General features: G+C 45.9%; 1 protein-coding gene across 7 annotated transcripts in view; it reads left to right on the top strand.

The window, feature by feature from the left end:
* The window catches only part of PTPRT (protein tyrosine phosphatase receptor type T), a 1,153,310-nt gene that overhangs the window by 967,832 nt on the left and 162,950 nt on the right, over positions 1–22,528 (top strand). For all 7 annotated transcript variants that reach the window (XM_070381763.1, XM_070381762.1, XM_070381758.1 and 4 more), the window contains exon 14: positions 10,861–10,996. In XM_070381763.1, the coding sequence (XP_070237864.1) occupies positions 10,861–10,996 (136 nt within the window). The remainder of the gene's footprint in view (positions 1–10,860; positions 10,997–22,528) is intronic.

The raw sequence follows: 22,528 nt of genomic DNA, 5'->3' as shown, positions 1-22,528 counted from the left end.
AAAAGTGCACCTACCTCTGGCTTCTTAGAAGTATCACCCCCAAATTCAGCCAGGACTTAGGATCCTTGTCTGACCACAGGCTAAGGTCCAGCTCTAGGACTCCCCTGGGCACAAGAGGGAACAGTTTAGACCTTGAGACAGTAGAAAGGCTTTCTCAGCCCACTGATGGTGAAGCCCTTTAAAGGGCATGCCTTCCAAGTGATGTGTCAATAATGACCGTAGCTGGCATCAACCAGGCACAACTGCTCTTAAGTAAGTCTATCATGCTAAATTCTAAATGCATGAAACATTCTTAGCATAACGGAGTTTACTTGCACCCGGAAGAGATTCACCGCAAAGATCTTCTATAGCATCACTTTCCTACTGTCTGTAACTGAATTAGAATCTGACCTCCACAGAGCATTTGCTATGTAAAACAAGGTCCACCTGGAAACACAGATCCAGGAGATGCATGGAACCAAGCAGAATCAGCGCTTGAGGAACCATTTATTTGAGTGTCCAGAATGCTTTCAAACAATCAATTAAAGCTATTACTATCTCACAGAGTGCTCACCTCCACTTAAGGCTGAAAAAAAAAGGTCAACCTCTGTCAGCAATATTTAGCAGTTTCAGTTGTATAGGTTGTGAAGTCAATTCCAACCTCTTAAGCCTGCCCAGGTAATATTGAGGGGGTCTGGGATACTAGAAACCTGTATCTACTTTACATGTAACTCAGTCCTCATTAAATGGTCTTCCCCAGCAAGGGCAGAGCTGTCTTTGAAGAACCTGAGTGTCTGTAGTGTTTTCTAGCTACTTGACATTGACTTTGAGTTAAATCTTGGCTAAAAGCAATTACTGTCATATGATGAATTGAGGCAATTTATTTATTACTTGAGAAACATCCTAGGTGATGTCACTTGGAAGAATGATGGAATAATCCTTCCCAAGTAGTCCATTATCAGCCAGATCTAGTGAGGGGGGCCACTGTTCTGAGGTGTGGGGGAGAGCAGTCAGCAGTTTTTAAAAATTAGTCATCATGAGATCAAAGAAAAGAGAATTGGAAATAAAGCAGAAAACAGTTGCCTAAACTTGAGCTTGCTTGTCTCCCTGTGGGATTATATGGCATGCTTGGATTGCTAAATATCAAGAAAGGTATTATAGAGAAAGCCCAGAGATTAATAATAAAACTAAACTCAATGTATGAAGTGCTTGGAGATGGTGGTTGATGTACAAGGAAAGTGAAAAGGATGGGGAAACTTAAGTTAAAAAGGTCAAGTTTAAATATCATTTGAGCAAAGTCTGTATAATTTGGCCCATATAACAAGATTCACATGACATGTTCATCCATCCCTTCGATATTAGAATGTGATATATTGCTGGAAGGGCATGAGGGGAGATAATCTTCAAGAAAAGCAGGTATGAAATAGAACTTCAGGACACAGCGGGTGGCCAACTCAGCAGAGATGGCCATAAATACAGCAACGTCATAGTCTGGCTGGTCACAATAAGATTCTTGATCCCCAGAAGAAACAGTCTGATTCTTTCTTCCAGGTGTTTGAGAAAAGACAACCAGATTTCTCTGCTGAACAATCCTTTTCCCTGTTTATTGAGGAAATGGCAGAATAGAAAAGTGGTTTAAAGAGAATAAACTCTGTACCAGACTGCCAGGGTTCAAATCCCATCCCTGGCACTTGCTTCTGTTACTTAGCCTCTCTGAGCCTCAGTTTCCCTGTCTCTGAAATGGGTATACCAAGGGCTTAACACAGCAGCCTGGCTCATAGTGGAAGTTCCAAATATGTGTCAGCGCTTTATTATAAATAACACGGCTGCTTTACATGTGATCAGGTGTCCAGACTCCACTGTTACCACCTTCTGGATACAATCCAAACACCTGGCTATCCTGAAAGCCAGTCACTATTTCTGCACCTTGGCCAGGACTGTGCTGCAGTGAAGACGCAGTACTGGATATTTTTCCTGAATCACAAGTCCAGACACCTCTCAAAAGCAGCAATGAGGTGAACCTAAGCTTCCCCTGGTCACAGGAAGTGAGAAGCCCATGCTGGCCCTGGAGCCATCTGGCCTCACATCCATCCTTTGCTTCCCCCTCCTGTGCAGGTGCCCCCCATAGGCTGTGTTTCCTGGGCCCATGTCAACAAGCGTCTGCACGTGGCCAGGAGGAGACAAGGGTTGTAGAGCGAGAGGAAGGAGAAGCCTTCTCCCTCTTGGCCTCAGGCCCCTTCTTTGGCAGTGACCGTGTCCCCTCTGTGGCTCCAGCCTCCCATAGGTCCACTGGAGTCCCAACTTCTGTTGGGTGGCCCTGACCTCTGGGCTCTGAAGAGCCTTTGTCTCTCTAGTGTGGGCTACGTAATGGCCCCTGAGGTTGCTACCTTCTGGGTTGCCTCACCATCCTCTCTTGATCTCTGGGTACCCAGTTCTCTGGTAAATTCACTCTGGTTTGAATGTTTGAAACAGTTTCCTTTTTCCTGGTTGGATGCTGACTGATGTGGAGCCCATGCTCGTTTCTAGTGATTAGTCCCTCCTTTAGTAAACGGTGAGGGGAAAAAATAATCTGATTTAATCATCCAGTCTATATTTTTTTCCTGTATCAACATCACACTTGTGTGAAATATCTGGAATCTACATTTTTCCATTAAAAAAAGTCAACAACAGCATTTGTTTCTCCCCAGGCTTCTCGCACCCCTCCTGTTTGCTATAATTTCCATCCTTAAAGACTGCCAAAGTAGTTCATGATCACAATTACAAATGTTCTCAATGCCTTGGGATGCAATTTGTAAAGTCTAGAGGCTTGAAGCTAATGAAGTATCCAGATGCTTTCCTAGCAACTTCTTTCCTATCGTGGACTTCAATTCCATCTTAAAAGTAGTCTACCATTCTGAGAATTCACTTCCAGGAAAAGTCAGAAGGGGGATGATGCATACCTCACTCTAGAAGAGCCAGAAACCTGCCCAGCTTCCCCAGCTTTCCCCTGCTGCCTCCTCTTGGCAAAAACCCCCATAATCAGAGATACCTGCCATGCTTGAAACCTTCGCTGGCATAGAGGTAGCATCTCAGAGTCAGAATTTCAAAGGTTTGCTCTACTGGGTGCCAGATGCATGTAACGCCAGAGAAAAGACAGAAAAACAAAAGAAGTCATTAAATAGATGGGCATAAGTAAGATGCCAGCTCAGTAAGATGTGGGGATAAATGCCCTTGGATAGTGAAGAGGCGACTGTGTGTTTGAAAGACTGGAGCTTTTAGGAATTCTGTCTCCGAGAGCCAGCTTCCTTTCTTTGCCTTCAGCAATGATCACCAGCATGGGTTATGCATCCACTGGGGTGTGCTTGGTTTTATCAGTTGCAATTAGATGTTCTTTATCTGAAACTTCTATTTTTTGCTCCATATCTTTACAGGGGAAATTCTTTGAAGTAAAGCTATAGAATTAGGGCTATAGCAAGTGAGAGTACTTGGAGAGAAACTTATTAATCCCTTGTTGCCAAATTACTTATTGCTGCCATTAAGTGATCTGGATGGAAACTGGTCTTGCCTAGAGGAGAAAAGATAAGGGCATTCCTCCAGGGACTCTGCCTGCCTTCATCCTAAGGATGAACCTGGGCAGTGTGTTACAAGGAGGCAGGACCCCAACCGCCACTGTGCACCCACATTTTACAGACACAAGAAACCATGCTGCCTCCTGGAACCAGTCCTAAGATCATGCCATCGTGATGCCACATGAGTGGGCATATTCTCAGAGTTTGTCAAGTGTTTTTACTTCCATTATTACATTTGATCCCTAGGAGATCCCTGGGAACTTTGTCGTTCAGTCGCTCAGTCATGTCTGACTCTTTGTGACCCCATGGACTGCAGCACGCCAGGCTTCCCTGTCCCTCACCATCTCCCGGAGTTTACTCAAACTCATGTCCATTGAGTTGGTGATGCCATCCAACCATCTCATCCTCTGTTGTCCCCTTCTTATCCTGCCTTCAATCTTTCCCAGCATCAAGGTTTTTTCTAATGAGTTGGCTCTTCGCATCAGGTGGCCAAAATATTAGAGCTTCAGCATCAATCCTTCCAATAAATATTCAGGACTGATTTCCTTTAGGATTGACTGGTTTGATCTCCTTGAAGTCCAAGGGACTCTCAAGAGTCTTTTCCAACACCGCAGTTCAAAAGCATCAATTCTTTGGCTCTCAGCCTTCTTTATGGTCCGACTCTCACATTCATACATGACTACTGGAAAAACCATAGCTTTGACTGTCCGGACCTTTGTTGGCAAAGTGATGTCTCTGCTTTTTATTATGCTATCTTGGTTTGTCATAGCTTTTCTTCCAAGGAGCAAGCGTCTTTTAATTTCATGGCTGCAGTCACCATCTGCAGTGATTGTGGAGCCCAAAAAAAATAAGTTGATCACGGTTTCCATTGTTTCCCTATCTATTTGCCATGAAGTGATGGGACCAGATGCCATTGTCTTCATTTTTTGAATGTTGAGTTTTAAGCCAGTTTTTTCACTCTCCTGTTTCACAGTTTCATCAAGAGGGTGTCAAATCATGCTGTGGTTAACACTTTGCTCAAGGTCACATAACTAGTTGGTGATAGAATCCAGGTGCAAGTTTGTATATTTCTGATTCAAAACCCCTTGCTTTTGACCGAGCTTATCAAACTATAGCATTTCATCCTCAGAAGGGGTGTAAGAGGTCACGTGGTCCCTTGTGCTTGCTGGGGAGCACATTGAGTGCCCAGACAGAGCCTTTCATTGTTGGTGACACATTCTCCTGCCACTGTGGCTAACTTGGGGTTTGCAGGGTGGAGCCCAACTGAAGTTTCATGGCTCTAAGGATAACAGGGAGACTTTCACTCACTTAGAGCATGAGTGTCACTGTAATCAAGGAACACTGGGTTGAGGTGGAAGGTGGGCTCTATAAGTAGAGAAGAAAGGCCAGCATCCTATGAAAGTGAGCTATTAAGGGCCTGGCTAAGCATTTAAGAGTATGGCTCAGCTGGCAAAACCTGGGTTCGATCCCTGGGTTGAGAAGATCCCCTAGAAAAGAGAAAGGCTACCCACTCCAGTATTCTGACCTGGAGAATTCCATGGACTATATAGTCCATGGGGTCACAAAGAGTCGGACACGACTGAGCGACTTTTACTTAAGCATTTAAGAAGCCCAGGAGGTGAGAACAGGTGAAGACAGTGGACAGGGAAAAGGGAGGAGGGCTGACTCTGAAATGGGACTTGAATCACGACTGCTTCATGCTCCTCACTACGCAGTAGCACTGCCTTCAAAAGAGTGGGGCTTTAGCCTCCGCTGGAGAGTGCCGCCATATTAAAATCTTTTCTTACGTTGGCCCCAGCCTACTCTTGTCACTTCTCCTGGTTTGCATTAGTCCTGCTCTTTAAAGGGATCAAATCTGTTCCATCTTTCACTGTGGCCTTTCAACTTTTTTTTTTTTAATTTTATTTTATTTTTAAACTTTACATAATTGTATTTGGCCTTTCAACTTTTTGAAGACAAGAATTAAGTCTCATCTGAATCTTTCCTTCTCTAGGCTGAAAAATCCCCAATTCTGACTGCCATTCCTCCTCAGTCAGTGATCTTTGGATTTTTATGTGCACAAGAATCACCTAGAAACCTTGTCAAATGCAGGAGCAGACTCAGCAGATCCGGTGTGGGGACCCAGACTCTGCATGTGTAGTAGGTTATGATGCAGATGCTTCTGGTCACTGAACCACATTTTGAGTGACAAGCCGCTTGTCCTGGCTTTACCATGCCACATTAAAATCTTTTCTCAGGTTGGCCCCAATCTACTCTTCAGGGTCGGGGTCCACAAATGAACAAGCGTCACCAGAGTGGTCTGACCAGGGCAGAGTAGAACAGAGAGGCATTGTCCTTGTTGGGTCTCAGGAGTCCCTGAGGAATATAAACTGGGATGATTGTTTGGTACCCTAGGAGGAGGCTAGAGGTTGGGGCGAAAAGAACATGGCACCTGGGCCTATATATGGAGCAGATATTGAGGGAGAGGGGCAGGCTTCAAGAGACTGTGAGCCCGCCTTGGGTGCCATGTTTCCATATGCAGGGGTCAGTAGGTATCACATTGAATTGAAAGCCAGATGTGAATTCTGAGCAGGAGCTCAGAGGGGACTGGATTCTAAGCTGCTGTAGCTCAAGTGGAAAGAGTCAAGGGCAATGGGCAGTGGCAGCTGCCCTTAGAGGACTGTCTGGCCTTTGGGAGTGCTCAGAGTAGGAAGGGCACAGCTGGTGGGGGTGTGAGGTTGGACAACCTTGTGTTGGAAACAAATCTCTTCTCAGTGCCAGCAGAGTTCACAAGATTCTCTTTGATGAGTTCATCACACAGGGGACTCACGTAGAGCCTTGAAGCTACTCCCGTTGGATACACCTACCACCTGGTACCTACTTGCCAGTTCTGATTTACTTGAACTATTCTCAGGTTGGTTCCTAGTAGGGGGCGGAGATGACAAGGATGCATCCAAACCCCTCCCCTCTCCAGTCTCAGACTCCGGTCTCCACTTAGTAGACAGATGTCACCCAAGGCCAGAGACAGAGCTTCATAGGGATGACGGACTGATACTATGTTTGACTCTCATGAAAAGAGTGGGCTTAGGGCAAGAGTAATGCAGTTACCATCTTACTGATGGGCTTCCAGTTCCCCCTTGGATTTCTGATCAGTGAGTCAGACAGGGACCCAGAGCCGGTATTTCCTGAACAGTAACTGCATCAAGGAGAGTTCATTGGAATGACAGAGGGTGAGGCTTGCACAAAGAATCCCAGCTCTGACACTGAAAGCCAAGTATATGGCTTTGGAAAAGCCACTTCACCCATTTGTAGAGTTTCCTAATCTAAATAAAAGGGAAAATAAAACTAGCCTCTTCTGTGTCAGATCTTGTGAAGATTAAATGACTTAATATATAAAAAGTGGTTATTAGCACATTTTTTGGTCACCCAGTGACAGACTGGTGAAAATGGACTTCCCTGGTGGCTCAGATGGTAAAGGATCTGCCTGCAATGCAGGAGACCCAAGTTTGATCCCTGGGTTGGGGAGATCCCCTGGAGAAGAGAAAGCCTACCCACATCCAGAATCCTTGACTGGAGAATTCCATGGACAGAGGACCCTGGCCGGCTACAGTCCATGGTGTTGCAAAGAGTCAGACAAGACTGAGTGACAAGCACTTTCACTCTGTTTCAGTGGATTGATGTTTAGGCTGAGTTTTTAAAAACAGTCATAACTGAGCTTCCATTTGATGAGGCGCTCAGTACCTGCCTAAAAGAGCTGGTTGCATTGCTAGGAGATCCCATCTTTAGTCAACCCTGATGTGTTTCCCGTGAGTCCAATTGCAGGTTCTCATGTGTACTTACAATGTGAGCCCTGTGGACACGCTCCTGAGTCTGCCATGGGGGCAGGACTAGCCCATTCTGACTCTGTCCCCGTCTTCTTCCTTGGCAGGAGCCACAGGTAAATGCTCTCTAGCCTTTGGTCCCAAAGCTAGTTCCTCCACACCTGTGTTGTCTTCAAACACTGTCAACAGGCTTTCCTTGTGGACAGAGGGACACATCTCTGGTGGCTCAAGCCAGTGCCCTGAAAAGGATGCTTAAGAGAAAGTAGAATTTTCCATGTCCTGGGGCAATTCCTGTATAGTTCTAGTTGGACTAGCCAAGCATGGCTATTCCTGATAACCTCACTGTGCAGAGTCTGGGATTTCAGTTCTGATGTCGGTGAGCTGAACTCATGGAATTTGTCTAAAGCGCTGGGCTATGGCCTTTCAGATGGCCTCTCTGAATGTCCTTCTTGGTCGTCTGTGACCCTCAGCTGTGTTCCATTGTTGATTCATGGTCACCACTGAAGGTGCTTCTGTTTAGGAACATCTTGGAGTTTACTTGGGAAAGGTTTTCTAATACTCATCCAAGATCTTCACTTTCCTTTGAGTAGAGAGCTAGATTCTATCCTAGGAGAAGCATTTGACATAGTCAATTGCTCCTGCCTTCTTGAAACTCCCTCTTCCCCTGGTTCTAGGACACTATACTCTCCTGTTTTTTTTGTTTGTTTGTTTTTTGTTTACTTGTCTGTCCACTCCTTCTCTGCCTCCTATATGCAGGCTTGTCTTCCTCTACCCACTCACTAAATATTACAGACCCTCAAGTCTCTATCTGGACCATCTTCTCCATCCAGTCTTCATTCTTTCCCCGGCTGACTTCATCAGCCCCCGTGCTTCAGATATCATCTATGTGCATATGACTCACACATTCTTACCTCCAGCTTAGACCTCCTTTAAGAGCTTCAGACCTGCGTTTTAACTTCCTCCTCTTGTAGAGTATCTTCCAAGCTTAAATTACCATAAACGTATATTTCCCTTCTAATTTCCTTTTTTTATTGGCGTACAGTTACTTTACAACATCATGTTAGTTTTTGCTGTGCAACAAAGTGAACCAGCTGTATGTATGCACATATCCCCTCCCTCTTGAATCACCTTCTTACTGCACCCACCTCCCCAACCCCTTCCTAAAAGGTTGGCCAACTCTGCCAGGAGTTCTTTGGTGGAGTTGATAGGCAGAGCCTGCTCAGACTGTCCTGCAATGTGATGAGTTGGGTTTTTGTCTTTAGCTGGTGAGGGGAACTGAATAAAATCCCTTACTTGTAAGTCCTGCCAGGAGAAGGAGCTCTGACCCCATTGATGTCTTATTTGGGCACACAGAACATGGGTGCTCAGTAGCCAGTTAGTGAATGACTGAATGAATAAATGAGGCAAACAGCTGTGGTCCACTCGCCTTTATGCCATTCACCCGTCATCTGTAAAGCAGCAGTGATGAGGAGGAAGGCCTGTGTAGACAGTGACTTTAGAGAGATGACTAGAACTCTCTCTGCTCTTAGTCTTGGAGACAAAATCAACCCAGCTTTCCTAAGTTACAAGAGAGTCTGGGGAAAGTGCTGTAGTAAAGGGACTGCATGAGTACAGGAGGAGGGGATGTGCTGATGGGCTGTTGTGAAATATCTGTGAGTTTGGAGAATCAGAATCATAGCTTGTGGGCATTAGTATCCCTTCAACTCAGCCGAGTTCTGTGAACACAAGGCTGAAAAAAAGGAGAAACTCAATTTGGTTTCATGAGAACAAATGGGTGTGGGTAGAGCTATCATCCCCTCAGCTAAACATTAAACCACCACAGACATTAAGGGAACACCTATTACAAGCCAGACCCTGCACTGACATGAGGAAACAAAGATAAAGAAGGCATCATCTTGCCCCCGAGGAGCTTGCAGACCACTGAAGGAGACAGATGGGTAAACAAATAACTAATAATGTCAGCACACTGAGCTGCACCAAGTGTTACAGAGAGTTAGCAGAGTTTGGAGGGGAACTCTCCTGGGGCAACCAGGGAAGGCAATGTCACTGATAAAGGATGAGCTGGTGCTGATGTTGGTAGAAAAGTAGGGATGGGTCAGGGCAAGGATGCTTTGGACTTCAGCTGCCTCACACAGAGTTGGCATCCTTGGGAGGAATTCGCGGTGGTATTAATCCTGGACCACACTCCAGAAGGTTCACACAGGTGCTGGAATGAGAAGTTGCCTCTGTCCCCCGGTCATTGCATGAAGAGGCCAGGCTTAGGCATTCTCTGGCTCCTGACTGTTGCTATCGCCTTAGCAAGTGGTTGTCTGGGAGGAGTAGCATTGGGGGATTGCTGCTGCTGCTGCTAAGTCGCTTCAGTCGTGTCCGACTCTGTGCGACCCCATAGACGGCAGCCCACCAGGCTCCCCCGTCCCTGGGATTCTCCAGGCAAGAACACTGGAGTGGGTTGCCATTTCCTTCTCCAATGCATGAAAGTGAAAAGTGAAAGTGAAGTCACTCAGTCGTATCCGACTCTTAGCGACCCCATGGACTGCAGCCTACCAGGCTCCTCTGTCCATGGGATTTTCAGGCAAGAGTACTGGAGTGGGGTGCCATTGCCTTCTCCGAGGATTGGGGAACTAGGGGACTTGAAAGTTGAACTCAAGGCTTCTGACTTCTGAAACCTAGACTTAGAGTCAAGAAACCAATGGAATTCTGGCTCTGAGCTTTATCAGCCACATGACTTTTAGCTAGCTCCTTTGTTTTCTCATCTATAAAATGGGACAATCCATAGATACTTCGGGGAACATTTGCAAGGATTGTCCAAGCTGGGTGCATGAAACGGCTCAGCACAGGGCTGAGGATGTAGTAAGTGCCCAGTTCCCAGTTTTCCTTGACATGGAATTGAGTCAGTGAGTACTGGCAGAGCTGGTAATATCAACATTAAATTTCAAAAATGGACTTAGCGAATTTAAGTGTTTTCTGAATCCAAAGCAGTTCTCTTTAATGCACTAAATTTCTACCTCAACCATTTGTTTAATATAAGGCGCAAAATGAAAGCATTATGTTTTTTGTCTTTAAAAACCTAGCGATTTCAGTTGTGCTACCCTTACAAAGGCTGCTGTTTTCACCATTTACCTGGAAGAATTAAGCATGGTTTGGAATAATTCCATGAGCCTAAGGATCAAACTGTAGCCCCATGGTTTGATCCTAGGGACAGAATGGTCTGAGGGATAAAAATCATCTGCTTGACCTCACGAGAGGAGGAGAAGGGTGCCTCCAGCACAGTAGTTGTGTAAGTTCGGGCAGCTCACTCAGTTTCTCTGCACCTCAGTTTCTTCATATGCAAAAAAAAAGGGCTATGATAATAACCTCAACCTCACGAGGAATTAATGCTCAAAAGTGTTTAATTGGTCAGTGTGTGTAGTGACCTCAGCACAGTGCCTGGCACATAGTTAGCACTCAGTAAATGGAAGCTGTTGTCACTGTGATTTGTCTAGTCATGTATGTGAGCCTTTTCAATATCTTTCCTCTTCACCTTTGCCTCCAAGGTGCATCCACTCAGAACTCCAACACTGTGGAGCCGGAGAAGCAGGTGGACAACACCGTGAAGATGGCTGGCGTGATCGCTGGCCTCCTCATGTTCACCATCATCCTCCTGGGCGTGATGCTCACCATCAAGAGGAGGTGAGTGTGGGTTGCTGCCCTGCAGATTCTGCCAACCCCAAGCGGCCCCAGCACCACCATATGGCCAAGTCCTTTCTCTGCTGACCACTTCCGAGCAGGGACCTTCTGGTACAACTGTTGAGGTCCTGAAATTTGGGGCCAGTTGTGGCTCATCGTGTTGGTGTCCGAAGGGTGTGTGCTGCCTGCATGGAGAGCAGCCGCAGGATGGTCAGTGTCTTGCGGGGCAGCTGTCCCTTGGTGTATGATGCTCCTCAGAGATAGCTTCTCTGTTGTGATTGGTCACATCATCAGGATTACGGGGGAGCCGCAAGGACACAGCTGAGCCTACAAAGACAGATGCAGGAAAGCAGTGCTTCATTCCTTCCACCTTCATCCATTCCCTTTTTGTCTTTGGTCAAGGAACAGTGTCCCTCTGCATCAAAGGGTAGAGCCTCCGATGGTGTGACAGCCCTCAGGGAATTCTCCTTCCTACTCCATGACCTATAAAACCTTCCCTGCTGGATTGTTGGTGCTTGTCACCTCTCAGCAGGATATCCTCCTGGCGCCTCTGGTCAAGGCACAATTATCTTGTATTGCACGTGTTGCTCATGAAAGCCAGGATCCAGGTTCCTTCCTGATCCCCCAAATTCATTACGCCGACATCTTGTGTTTATCAGGCATTCACAGGGCTTGAGGACCAGCCAGGGAGTTGCAGAGAGGAAAGGGAAGGTGGGTGAGTATCAGCTCTCACTGTCCCTGGGGTGCAGGGCTGGTTCTTCTAAATAGGGGGTCCTCCCACCTTCACACATTAGCCACTGTGTCCCCATGCCTGCTGCCCATCTCAGTTTCAATGCCAGGATTCCAATCTTGGTCTCCACCCTCCCACTCCCCAATCTGCCAAAGCAAACAAAACACTTTATCTACATTATAATGACATGTGCTGCAACCTGCCCTGCCCCCAGTTTAAAGAGTTATATTTATATTCTTCAACAAACTATTTAACTCCTCAGCCTGAAGCTCTGGGTTTGGTTACTCAGAGTTCAAGACAAGCCCAGTAATGAGGACTAGGGACTTGCTGCCATCCCTGGGACAAAACCAGCTCATGAAACTTGTTCCCCCCAGAACAAAGGGACAGAATGCCCCAAAGACAAATTCCAGCTTCTACTCTAAGGAGTACCATAAACAGAAATGCACAAAGTAAAAAAATAAAGACTGTGTCCTTATTTCCAGCCATTGATTTCCACTCTGCTACTAATCAGCCTTCTTTTAGCCATTCTGGCCCCAAAATATCTCTGTATGTCACATGGTTCCATCCTTTGATCAGGACATCTTATTGGTAGGACCTGTTCTTTCTTTTCTTCTGAATATTTATTTATTTAGCTCGCTGCCCTGTAGCTCAGAGTAAAGAATCTGCCAGCAATGCAGAAGACTGGGTTCAATCCCTGGGTTGGAAAGATCCCCTGGAGAAGGGAATGGCACCCCACTCCAATATTCTTGCCTGGAGAATCCCATGGACAGAGGAGCCTGGCAGGCTACAGTCAATGGGGTCACACAGAGTTCAGACACGATTGAGTGACTAACACTCCGACTACTATCCAGTCTTAGAAGGATATTTTAGTACAGATTGTGGGATCAAGTTCCTTGACCAGGAATCGAACCTGGGCCCCCAGCAAGACTCTGTGTGGGAGCACAGAGTCTTAGCCACTGGACCATCAGGGAAGTCCCAGGATCTGTTCTTTCTTGACATGTCTGTTCTATAGGATCATTCCTTTCCTTAGGCTCCCAGCAGAATGACAGAAGAATTAAGATTCTCATCCAACTACTGATTTTCTGGTTGGAGAGGCAAGGGAGAAGGAAGGTCCATGCTAATGCTGGGGGTCAGGAGCCCCCAGAGTCATCATCATCTGTGAAGCCAGGCTATGTGTTATGTCTCAGTGACAAGGCAGCTGCTATTGGATGAGGTCAAACATGAGTTTTTATTTCTCTGGGAGATAGAGAGCACGTTGCACGTATAAGATCCTCGATGCATTCTTAGAGTCTCAGATGCTTTAAAGACAGAGGTGAGTTTGAGAGAGTCTCTTTGAAAAAAGTAACTCATTTAATAGAATTGCATTCCTCTTTGATAGACCCCAGAGGTTCTTATTCTTTGCCACTGATTTGTAAGTCAGATATGCTCTTCCAATTTTGCTCTTTCTAAAGCCTGGCTTAACCCACGTCACCATCGTCTGTGAGCTTGTGAAGAAATTTCACTTCCCTCTCAACAGCTATTTCTGAAATGTGTGACTTTCCGGGAGGGAGGGAGGGGCTTTCTGGTTTCAGGATGAGAGCAGGAATAAAGTGAGCCCTTTGTGTGGTTTTATCCTTCTCTGAGTATCTTCATCAGCTGTCAGTTCTATCAAAACCATCCATCAGTCCCAATCAACAGGCGTCACCTGATCACCATTTCTTCCCAAGAAGCAAATCTCAGATGTTGTGGCAGTGAGCCAGGGGGTGGGTGGGGGTGCTGATCAGCATTTGCATGTACAGCATCTTTTGGAGAAAATAAGACATTTTTCTGGCTTGGTTGATGGTCATATTTTACAAATGGGTATAGGGAATGGAAAATGGAGGAGTGAAGAGGGGAAAGAGGGAGAAAAAGAGAGACATAAGCCTGCTATGTTTAACTCTTTCCACTAACCCCTTGCCCCAAAGGACAGTGAAGAGCTTGAGGGGCTCCTTTCCCTCTTCTGACCCAAACCCCATATATAAATACGGGGAAAACGTCATTGGTCGATTGAGTCTGTCCCTAACTTACTTAGGGCTCGCCAGAATGCTGTCCACGTGTGTTGTGTGCTCAGTTGCCCAGTCATGTCCGACTCTTGGCAGCCCACCAGGCTCCTCTGTCCATGGGATTCTCTAGGAAAGAGTACTGGAGTGGGTTGTCATTTCCTCCTCCAGGGGATCTTCCCAACCTAGGGATCCAACCCATGTCTTCTGTGTCTCCTGCATTGGCAGGCAGATTCTTTACCACTGTACCACCTGGGAATGCTGTCCACAGCCACCTAAAGGGAATAGATAATTAAAGGAAAAGAAACCCCAAAATAATAGGGAAACCATCACAAATCAGAGTCCTAGGGTCAGCATCTCTTCAGTGTCCCTTCATGACCTTGAGTTAGTTTCTGCTTCCAGGAGCTCTCAGAAGTTGAATGCCAGCCACACTTCCTGCACTGGCCTGAGCTGGGGCTTCACTGTAACCTCCATGGACATGGGCATGGTGGCTCCCTCCATCCCAGTGGGTTCAGCTGACTCAAAGTCTTCCCCAGAGCTGCAGCCAAGTGTTTCCAGCCCACTTAAGATGCTCCTAGTTTCCCCCTACAGGCCCTGTGGCTTACCTGTCACTGTCCACAGAGAGTCTTTCTCTTGTATTAGGTGTTGTGTGTGTTGTACTGAACTAGAAAGCTGGCCTAGAAAGGGCTAAAGATGCAGATGACCAAGGAAAGGGCTTAGTGAAGTCAATTTACACTTGGAAGACTGGGGAAAGAGAAGGAAAGAGAGAGAGAGATCAACATACCCTGAGGAGTGTTTTCTTGTTGTTTGTTTGTTTTTTTTTTTTCATGGCTGGAGTGCATATGGAACGATGCAAGGTTGCAGAAGGGGACGCGAGACGTTGATGATCCATTTAAACAGAATTCCCTTCAAGTTTGAAAAAGATGCAAATTCAACTTTGGACTTCTTTTAATAGTACCTTTGGCTGTTTGGACTGGGCTTCTTTGAATGCAGGATGATACAGAATCAGGGCTGCATATGTTTGGAGGGTTGCATGAGCATTTTAAGATGGAACTTGAAGCCCCTTCTGACAGAGTTAACCCGTGTGGTTCTAGCCAAGCTCATTACAAAACATCCATTCTTAGGCTGTCACTGTATAATGTCTCCATCTTTTTCTCCTGGCTTGTCCGTCACATCTAGACCTCAGAAACAGTCTAGAATGGATTTGTGCATGCCATCATGTAGTAAAACACACTCCCTCTTCATGAGTGCCCTGTTGAGTCCTGAAATGAAGAAAAACTGTCCTCTCTGCAGTCCTGGTCATCTTCTTCCCTGACCTCCTTCCTTAGAATTACTGGACATCCTCTCCCAAAGGAAAGGGCAGCCAAGGAGTTGCTAGGCCACCTCTCTGGTCCCTTGGCTTAGTGTTACAGAGCCCTGGGTGCCTTCAGTGTAAATTGAGGTGGAAAGCTCCAGCCTTAGTGCCTTAACCCAGGGGTCCCCAACCTCTGGACTATGGACCTGTCAGATCAGCAGCGGCATCAGTTTAGAAATAAAGTGTACAATATATGTAATTCACTTGAATCATCCCCAAACCATCCCCATACCTTCCTGGAGCATGGAAAAATTTCTTCTACAATGCTGGACCCTGATGCCAAAAAGGTTAAGGACCACCACATTAATAAGTGTATCTTGATGGTTGAAGGTGTTTATTAGCCACACACATATGGAAAGTTGTTGCATATGCCTATAAGCTTCCTATCATCATTTATTCCTTGGGACACAGTTCCTGAAGTTTGAGTGTGGTTCTCCAAGGCTTAGGGCATAGTGATACACTTCTGATTGGGGAAACGTGGAGCCAGGTTAAGCAGGATAACTTGGTAGATCTGTACCTCAAGACGTGTGTATTCTACATGAACCTCTCCATCCCTTCTTACTTTTCAAATGGAAACTAAGCAAATTTTAGGCAGATAGTTTCAAAATCCTTCAGCACACACAGTTCCATCCTCCCCCATCTCCTCGTCTCCTCTCCCTGTCCAGGGCTTCCTGGTCCAGCCTAAACTTACTGCCAGTCATACTTGGCCTGTCCAGACAGTACCTTTCCCACGAGTGCATTTGAAGTGTCTTGAGTTTGAGATATGAGAGTCTGCTTTGAGATAAATGTGCATCTCTTGCTGTACCTTGATTCTCCATGTCTGCCCTCCAGTATTCTTGCCTGGACAATTCCATGGACAGAGGAGCCTGGCAGACTACAGTCCATGGAGTCGAAAAGGGTCAGCCATGACTGAGCGCCTAACGCTTTCACCTCCCAGTAGCTCCCAGTCTAAGGGGTATAGACATCTTGTTAGCTGTGTACTGGGATACAGAAAAACTGGGTCTGAATCTCTACAGCCCCATGTATCTGCTGCTAACCTTGGAGAAGCAATGTATCAAAGCTCAACCTTTGCTTTCCCATCTGTGAGATGCAGCCAATCTCATGAATCTGCTCTAAGAATCAAATGAGCTAATGGTTGGGACAGGCTTTACTTCCTGTACCTTCTAACAGGACTATAGTGCATGATATCAACAGGGATATTCATCTTACACATGACCAACAAGTGTACCAAGTCAGCTCCAACCCCATCACCAATATGCAGAAGGCAGTGCTGCCATCAACACACACACTCTGACCTAACTAATTTGTTTGTTTCCCATTTGAACTGCTGCAACTGCTGCCATATCCTGATTTTAATTCAACAAATAATCGTAGAAGATAGGACTCTGTTTTTTGAAAAGAGGAAACTGAGGATCCTATCTTCTATGATTATTTGTTGAATTAAAATCAGGGTATGGGCAAAGTTGAAATACAAACCAGGCTCTGTGACTCCAGGCCCCTTGCTGTTAATTTCTGTCCTAGCAGTGCATGGAGACTGGTAGAAAAGTGAATCCTGGAATAGGGCAGAGGTGACCCAGATTCACATCATTTTCTCCTGTTCTCTGCCTTGGTGCACGCTGTTTCCCTGAATCAAATGTCCAGACATTTCCCTTCACCTGCAAGGCTCCTGTTACTCTCTCTCAGCCCCAAGTTCTTCCGAGTAGAATTCCTTCAAGTATTACCTTCTGTAAGCAGTATTCCTACAAGCACCCACCCCAAGAAGATCCAGTGGTCCCCCCGTTGCCTGCAACCACTGTGTCAGATGCGTAGACCCCCAGTTGTAGTTTTGTGGACTGAACTGGCCTGGGACAGCAGGCCTTCTGCTTTGGTCCTGTCTCACCAGAGCTCCACTGCCCTGTATCATCTGCCCCTAGATATTTACCCGCAAAGTGTTTATGGTCAAAGCTAAAATCATCAGCTCCCCACCAACCTATTCCCAATCGTGTGTCCCCATCTTAGTGACAGATACACCCTGTCCATCAGCCAGACCAACGGGATTCCATCACCCCAGTACTTCTGACCCTGCGTCTTTACTTTCTCTTGGTCACATCATCTCCTCTCCCCCTCCCCACTGCCTCCTCCCTGGTGGAAGCCTCTATGGCTTTGCTATAGGAGTCTCCTCCCCACCCTCCTCCTCTCTCTTTGACTCTGACCCCACCCCTCCAACCCATCCTCCACTCTGTAGCCTAGGTGATGTTTCAGAAATGAAACTTGTACTCCCAAACCTGCATTCTAAAATCCTTCATTGGCTTCTCCTCCCCAGTATCCATGGTTCATGGGGAGCAAATAAGGGAAGATACACATGCTTATTAGGTCATCCAGAGAGCTGTGAAGTTATGCTGCCCCCTTGCTCACGGTAATTCTGGCAGATTTCCTAGAGTCTCACCCACTCCAGTGCCTTGGCTGGTGAAGTTTCCTCCTCTTTCGATGCCTGTGTGTTCCTCAGTTCCATCTGGCCAGATCCTGCCCATGTTTAAGGTCTGATGTAAAAGACACCTTCTCCAGTAAACCCTTTCGACCTTCAGTCTAGACAGTCTCTTCACCATCTGGGGTTCTCTCTGTGAGGATCCCTGTCGTGTTCTGCCTTGCACTTGTCATTTGTATTCACAGCTTTTCTTCTTCAATGGACCATCGGCTGCCTGTTCTTATTCATCCTTGTCACAAATGTGCCTTGCAGATACTGGGGATTCCCTAAAAACATGTTGAATCCCAGTGAAATGAGAACAGATGGAGTCCACGATTGCACTCCATCTCTCGGGCAAGAAAGCTTCACTCAGATTACAGACCCAAATATCAACATTGAGCATCAAGGGTAAACCCAGCCCTGTGGTGGGAGGTGTTAAGTCTGGAAGGGCAGCATGCGAAAGATGTACCATGATCTGAGATTCAAGGAACACCTATATATCCAGGAAAAAAAAAAAAAAAGACAAAAGGGAAAGATAACTACTGGGTTAGCCAAAGAGGCAGGGTCACAGTTAGATTGGACTGCGCTACAGGTGACAAAGTGAAGCATGTAGAGCCTAAGGAAGTTGCCCCAGATCACATAACTCATAAGCAGCAGAGCTGGGTCTGAAACTTGGCCAATCTGATAACAGAGTCTGCCCTCTTAGCACCGCCTAACCTGGGTGAAATGTAAAGCAGGATTTGCTGATACACTGAACTGCATGACGTCATTTTGAATGGTTTGTCAAGATGGGGAAGCATCCCCAAATAAACTTTGTATCTTGTTTTGTCCATCCCATTCTAAACTGCACCGCACCCTGGGAGGTTACTCCCTCTTCTGTTTGCACTCACTTGGGTAGCCTCAAGCTAGAACCTTGGAAAGCAAAAGCGTCAGTTGCTCAGTCATGTCCAACTCTTTGCAGACCCCATGGACTGTAGCCCTCCAGGCTCCTTTGCCCATCGGATTCTCCAGGCAAGAATACTGGAGTGGGTTGCCTTCTTTAGGGGATCTTCCCAACCCAGGGATCAAACCTGGGTCTTCTGCCTTACAGGCAGATTCCTTATCATCTGAGCCACCAACCTTGGAAGTCTTAAAATGCTCACATTTAATCACCTATTGCTTTTGTGTTTTAACCACCTTTCACATTCACCTCTTCTCCTTCCTCAGGGCGATTTCAAGATCTGCCCCCAGCGTCTCTTGCTTTGACTCTTAGAGCAGCTTTCACAACCCCAGTCCCTCTCTCCTCCAACTGTTTTCTCAGACTCCTGCCAGAATCATCCATCTAGAAAAATATTTGGCCACTTGATCCTTTGGGTTCTCCCTGTGACCTATGGTACTGAGGGTAAGCAACTTAAATTCTTTGGGAACTAGGCTCTGCCGACATCTTTCCTGCCCCCGCAAACTTTAAACTTTTTATTTTGTATTTGAGTATAGCCGATTTACAAAGTTGTGATAGTTTCAGGTGAACAGCAAAGGGACTCAGTCATAGAGTCCCCTTTATACAGCCTTTCTCCCCCGAACCCTGCCCCTCCCAGCCAGGCTGGCACATAACATTGAGTAGAGTTCCATGTGCTGTACAATAGGTCCTTTTTGTTTATTCATTTTGAATATACGTGCCAACATCTTGACGTTTCCACCTTGATAACCAACCACCCACCCAGTCTGTAGACGCATATTCAGCAGCCTGGAAGTACCCTCCCTCCCACTCCATCTGGGTGTTCCTTGACTTTACAACTGAGGCGTCACAGACTTTAAGCCAAATTACCTCTCCCCTCTCTACCCGTTACCCCCAAATATGGTCCCACAGCTCCTTGTGTTACTGCCTCATACCATGTATCGCTCCAGATGATAATAGCATAGTGCTTGTTATGAAGGCTCTTAAAGTTAGATTTCTTAGATTCTGATCCTCGTCATGTTGCTTGGTGTTGGTGGTAGTGATGGTTTATTTGCTAAGTTATCTGTGACTCTTGTGACCCATGGACTGTGGCCTGCCAGGCTCTGCTGTCCATGGAATTTTCCAGGCAAGAATACTGGAGTGGATTGCCGTTTCCAACTATGTAAACTTAACCTCTCTGAGCTTCACTTTCCTCACCTGTAAAATAGAGATAATAATACTTCTAATGAGGATTAAGTAAAATAGTTCACATAAAGTACTGAGAACAGCACCTGCCACATAAGTGAGCTCCTACTATCTAAGTGGCAGGTATTAATTATCATCTAAATTGTATTTCTTGTCTGACTCTCCCATCAGACATACTGGCTAGATCAAGATGGCATTCGTCTTTCTATCTCTGGTAGTTGGCGGAGACAATCATTTAATAGGCCCTTCAAAAGTTGTAGCTGAATTACGGGTGGAAAGATGGATGAGTGGATGATGGATGGAGTGTTGGATGAATGAGTAGATGAGTACATGGATGAACAGATGAGTGTGTGGAGTTATGATCTAAATGGATACGTAGATGTACAGATTTTTAAGGAGGTGGATAGATGGGTGGAAGGATGGGTGGATGGAGGCAGATGGATGGATGGATGGAAGAGTGAATGGGTTGGTTTAAGAAATGGATGGACAGGTAGATGGTTAAATGGATGGTAAAGTAGACAACTAGTCTTGTTTAAATAGCATGAAGCAAGGGGAAGCTATGCCTCAAGTCATTCTTGTCAGCCAGCTGAAGAGATTCTGCAGTATGTGATTTATAAAGTTTGGGGTTTTTTCCTAAGCACAGCTGTCTTCCTGCTCAGAATCTTTGGTCTCAGGCAATCTGTTACTTGCAATATCACTGTATCCTTGTAAATTTAGACCTTCAGTAAATCTTCTTCAAGCCTGAGAGAAAGGACACATGTATACTCTGTTTTGATCACAGAGTAAAGAAGTATAATCCTTGCCCTGGAAGGCCCTGCAATTGAATTTGGAAAACAAATTCAATTAATAGACGCTTGCCAGCCTCTATCATTCTGGGGTTGCCTGGAAGCTTGGTCAGGGATTGCAGTGGCTTCTGGTGACATCCAGGATAACTCAGCCACTTGGAAGAGGTGAATCAAAGGGCGAGGAAGCATGTTGTCATGAGGAGGTGGCCAGGCAGAGGGGAATCCTGAAGGTTGAGAGCAGACCGCCAGAGGTTGTGAATGTTGAGACCCAAGAGTGCAGCTTGGAGCTGCTGATGGTGAAAAAATCCTGGCTCAGAATGGAGGCCTTGCAACTGGTCCCAAAATACACAAAATATTAGATCTAGTGAGGGGTAACCTCATAGCATGCAAATAAACAGAGCTGAGATCAGAACTCTGGCCTCTCCATTCTCAGTCCCATGTTCTTGACAATATAGAGAACAGAGATGTCTGTGAGTCTTTATCAAATGCAGCCTAAACTCTCTGCCCCTGAGGAATCATATTCCCAGGCTCTGGTCCACAGAGCCCCCAGTGAAGAAGAATGCCAACCTGTATTATATGGGCTTCCCAGGTGGCACCATTGGTAAAGAAGCCGCCTGCTAGTTCAGGAGACACAAGAGACTTGGGTTCAATCCCTAGGTTGGGAAGATCCCCTGGAGGAGGAACCCACTAGAGCAACCCACTCTAGTATTCTTGCCTAGAGAATCCCACGGACAGAGGATCCTCGCAGGCTACTGTCTGTGGGGTCGCAAAGAATCAGAAACGACTTAAGTGCCTTAGCACAACACATCACGTGGTTGGTAGAGGCATTGGATGGCTTGCGTGGGCTGTTCTAGATCCCACCCATTGTTGGAAGTTCTTCACCCATTTCTCCCATCTGGGGCCACTGTTCATTTGGCCAAAGATATTCAACAGTTTTATGAGTGACCAGATTTGCTGGCTGTGGTTGCCCCAGTTCAGCCTCCCAAGGAGGCACAGAGCTTTCCTTCTGCCAAGGTGTCTTGGCGTTCAGATGTCACTTTCCTTCTGGACCTATAGAATTTGGCTGTCCTGATAAATGAGAGAAAGCCTTGGGGTGGGCTTACCTTGGGGGCTTTGGCCAGTTCCTACTTAAGAGGGGGAAGCTTGGGGCTCTGAGGTCACGTTCCCACCCTGTGGATGTAAAGACCACATCTTTCTGTGTCAACAAAACTGGATAGCAGTTGGAATTAACCACAGAACTCAAGATGGGAACAAATTATTCTTGCGTACTTAGATGAGTCTTTGAGGACCTGAATTATTCAGCAAGTTTTCTCAGTCCACAAATGTATTAGTTATTGTCAGTATAATTAAGTCAGTAAAAGAAAAGTTTTCCTATTTATTTTCCTACAGAACAAGAAAAATTATAACAAAGGGAAAATCACAGACTTACTTGAGTCTTCCTTTTTTTTTTTTTTTTTGTTCAGAAGCCAAGAGCTAGAAGAGACATCAGAGAAAGACTGCAGGCAGTGATTTTTCAACCATTCTTTTGGAGAGTGGAATCTGTTTTTCAGTCATGTGAAATCTTAAGTGACATGCCAATTTATGAAATAGATTAAGATGGAGAAGCTCTGCCTTTAATGGCTGGCAGAGGGCCAGCAGCCCTACCTGTTCAGTAACCCCACATGCTCCCTCATTACAGTGAGTCTGCAGAATCCTGAGAATGTGTTGTTTGAAAATTCGTGATTTAGTTCAACTCGCCTAAGAATCAGATAATAAAAGGAAGGCACAGAGAGTTTATTCAAGTTGTAGTCTGTTCAGACTGATGTTTGCAATTCTTCTCTTTTAGCGCAGTGCTCTTTCATGATGAAATTTGAATGCTTTTCCAGTTTTCTACCAGTAATGTAACAAAGTACTTCCCAAAATTTAGTGGCTTAAAAAAATAAGCCATGAGATTTAGTGATTTTTCTCATAAATCCGTACTTTGGCTAGGGTTTGCAGGGAATGACTTGTTCCTGTTCTGTGATATCCAGGGTCTTAGTTGGTAGAATCCAGTTGGCTGGGGGTTGGCTGGAAGCATCTCTCTGTTCATACAGTCTTAGAGCCTCTC

The sequence above is a fragment of the Bos mutus genome, chromosome 13 (assembly GCF_027580195.1).
Source record: "Bos mutus isolate GX-2022 chromosome 13, NWIPB_WYAK_1.1, whole genome shotgun sequence".
NCBI lineage: Eukaryota > Metazoa > Chordata > Mammalia > Artiodactyla > Bovidae > Bos > Bos mutus.
This window is presented reverse-complemented; position numbering and strand designations above follow the sequence as displayed.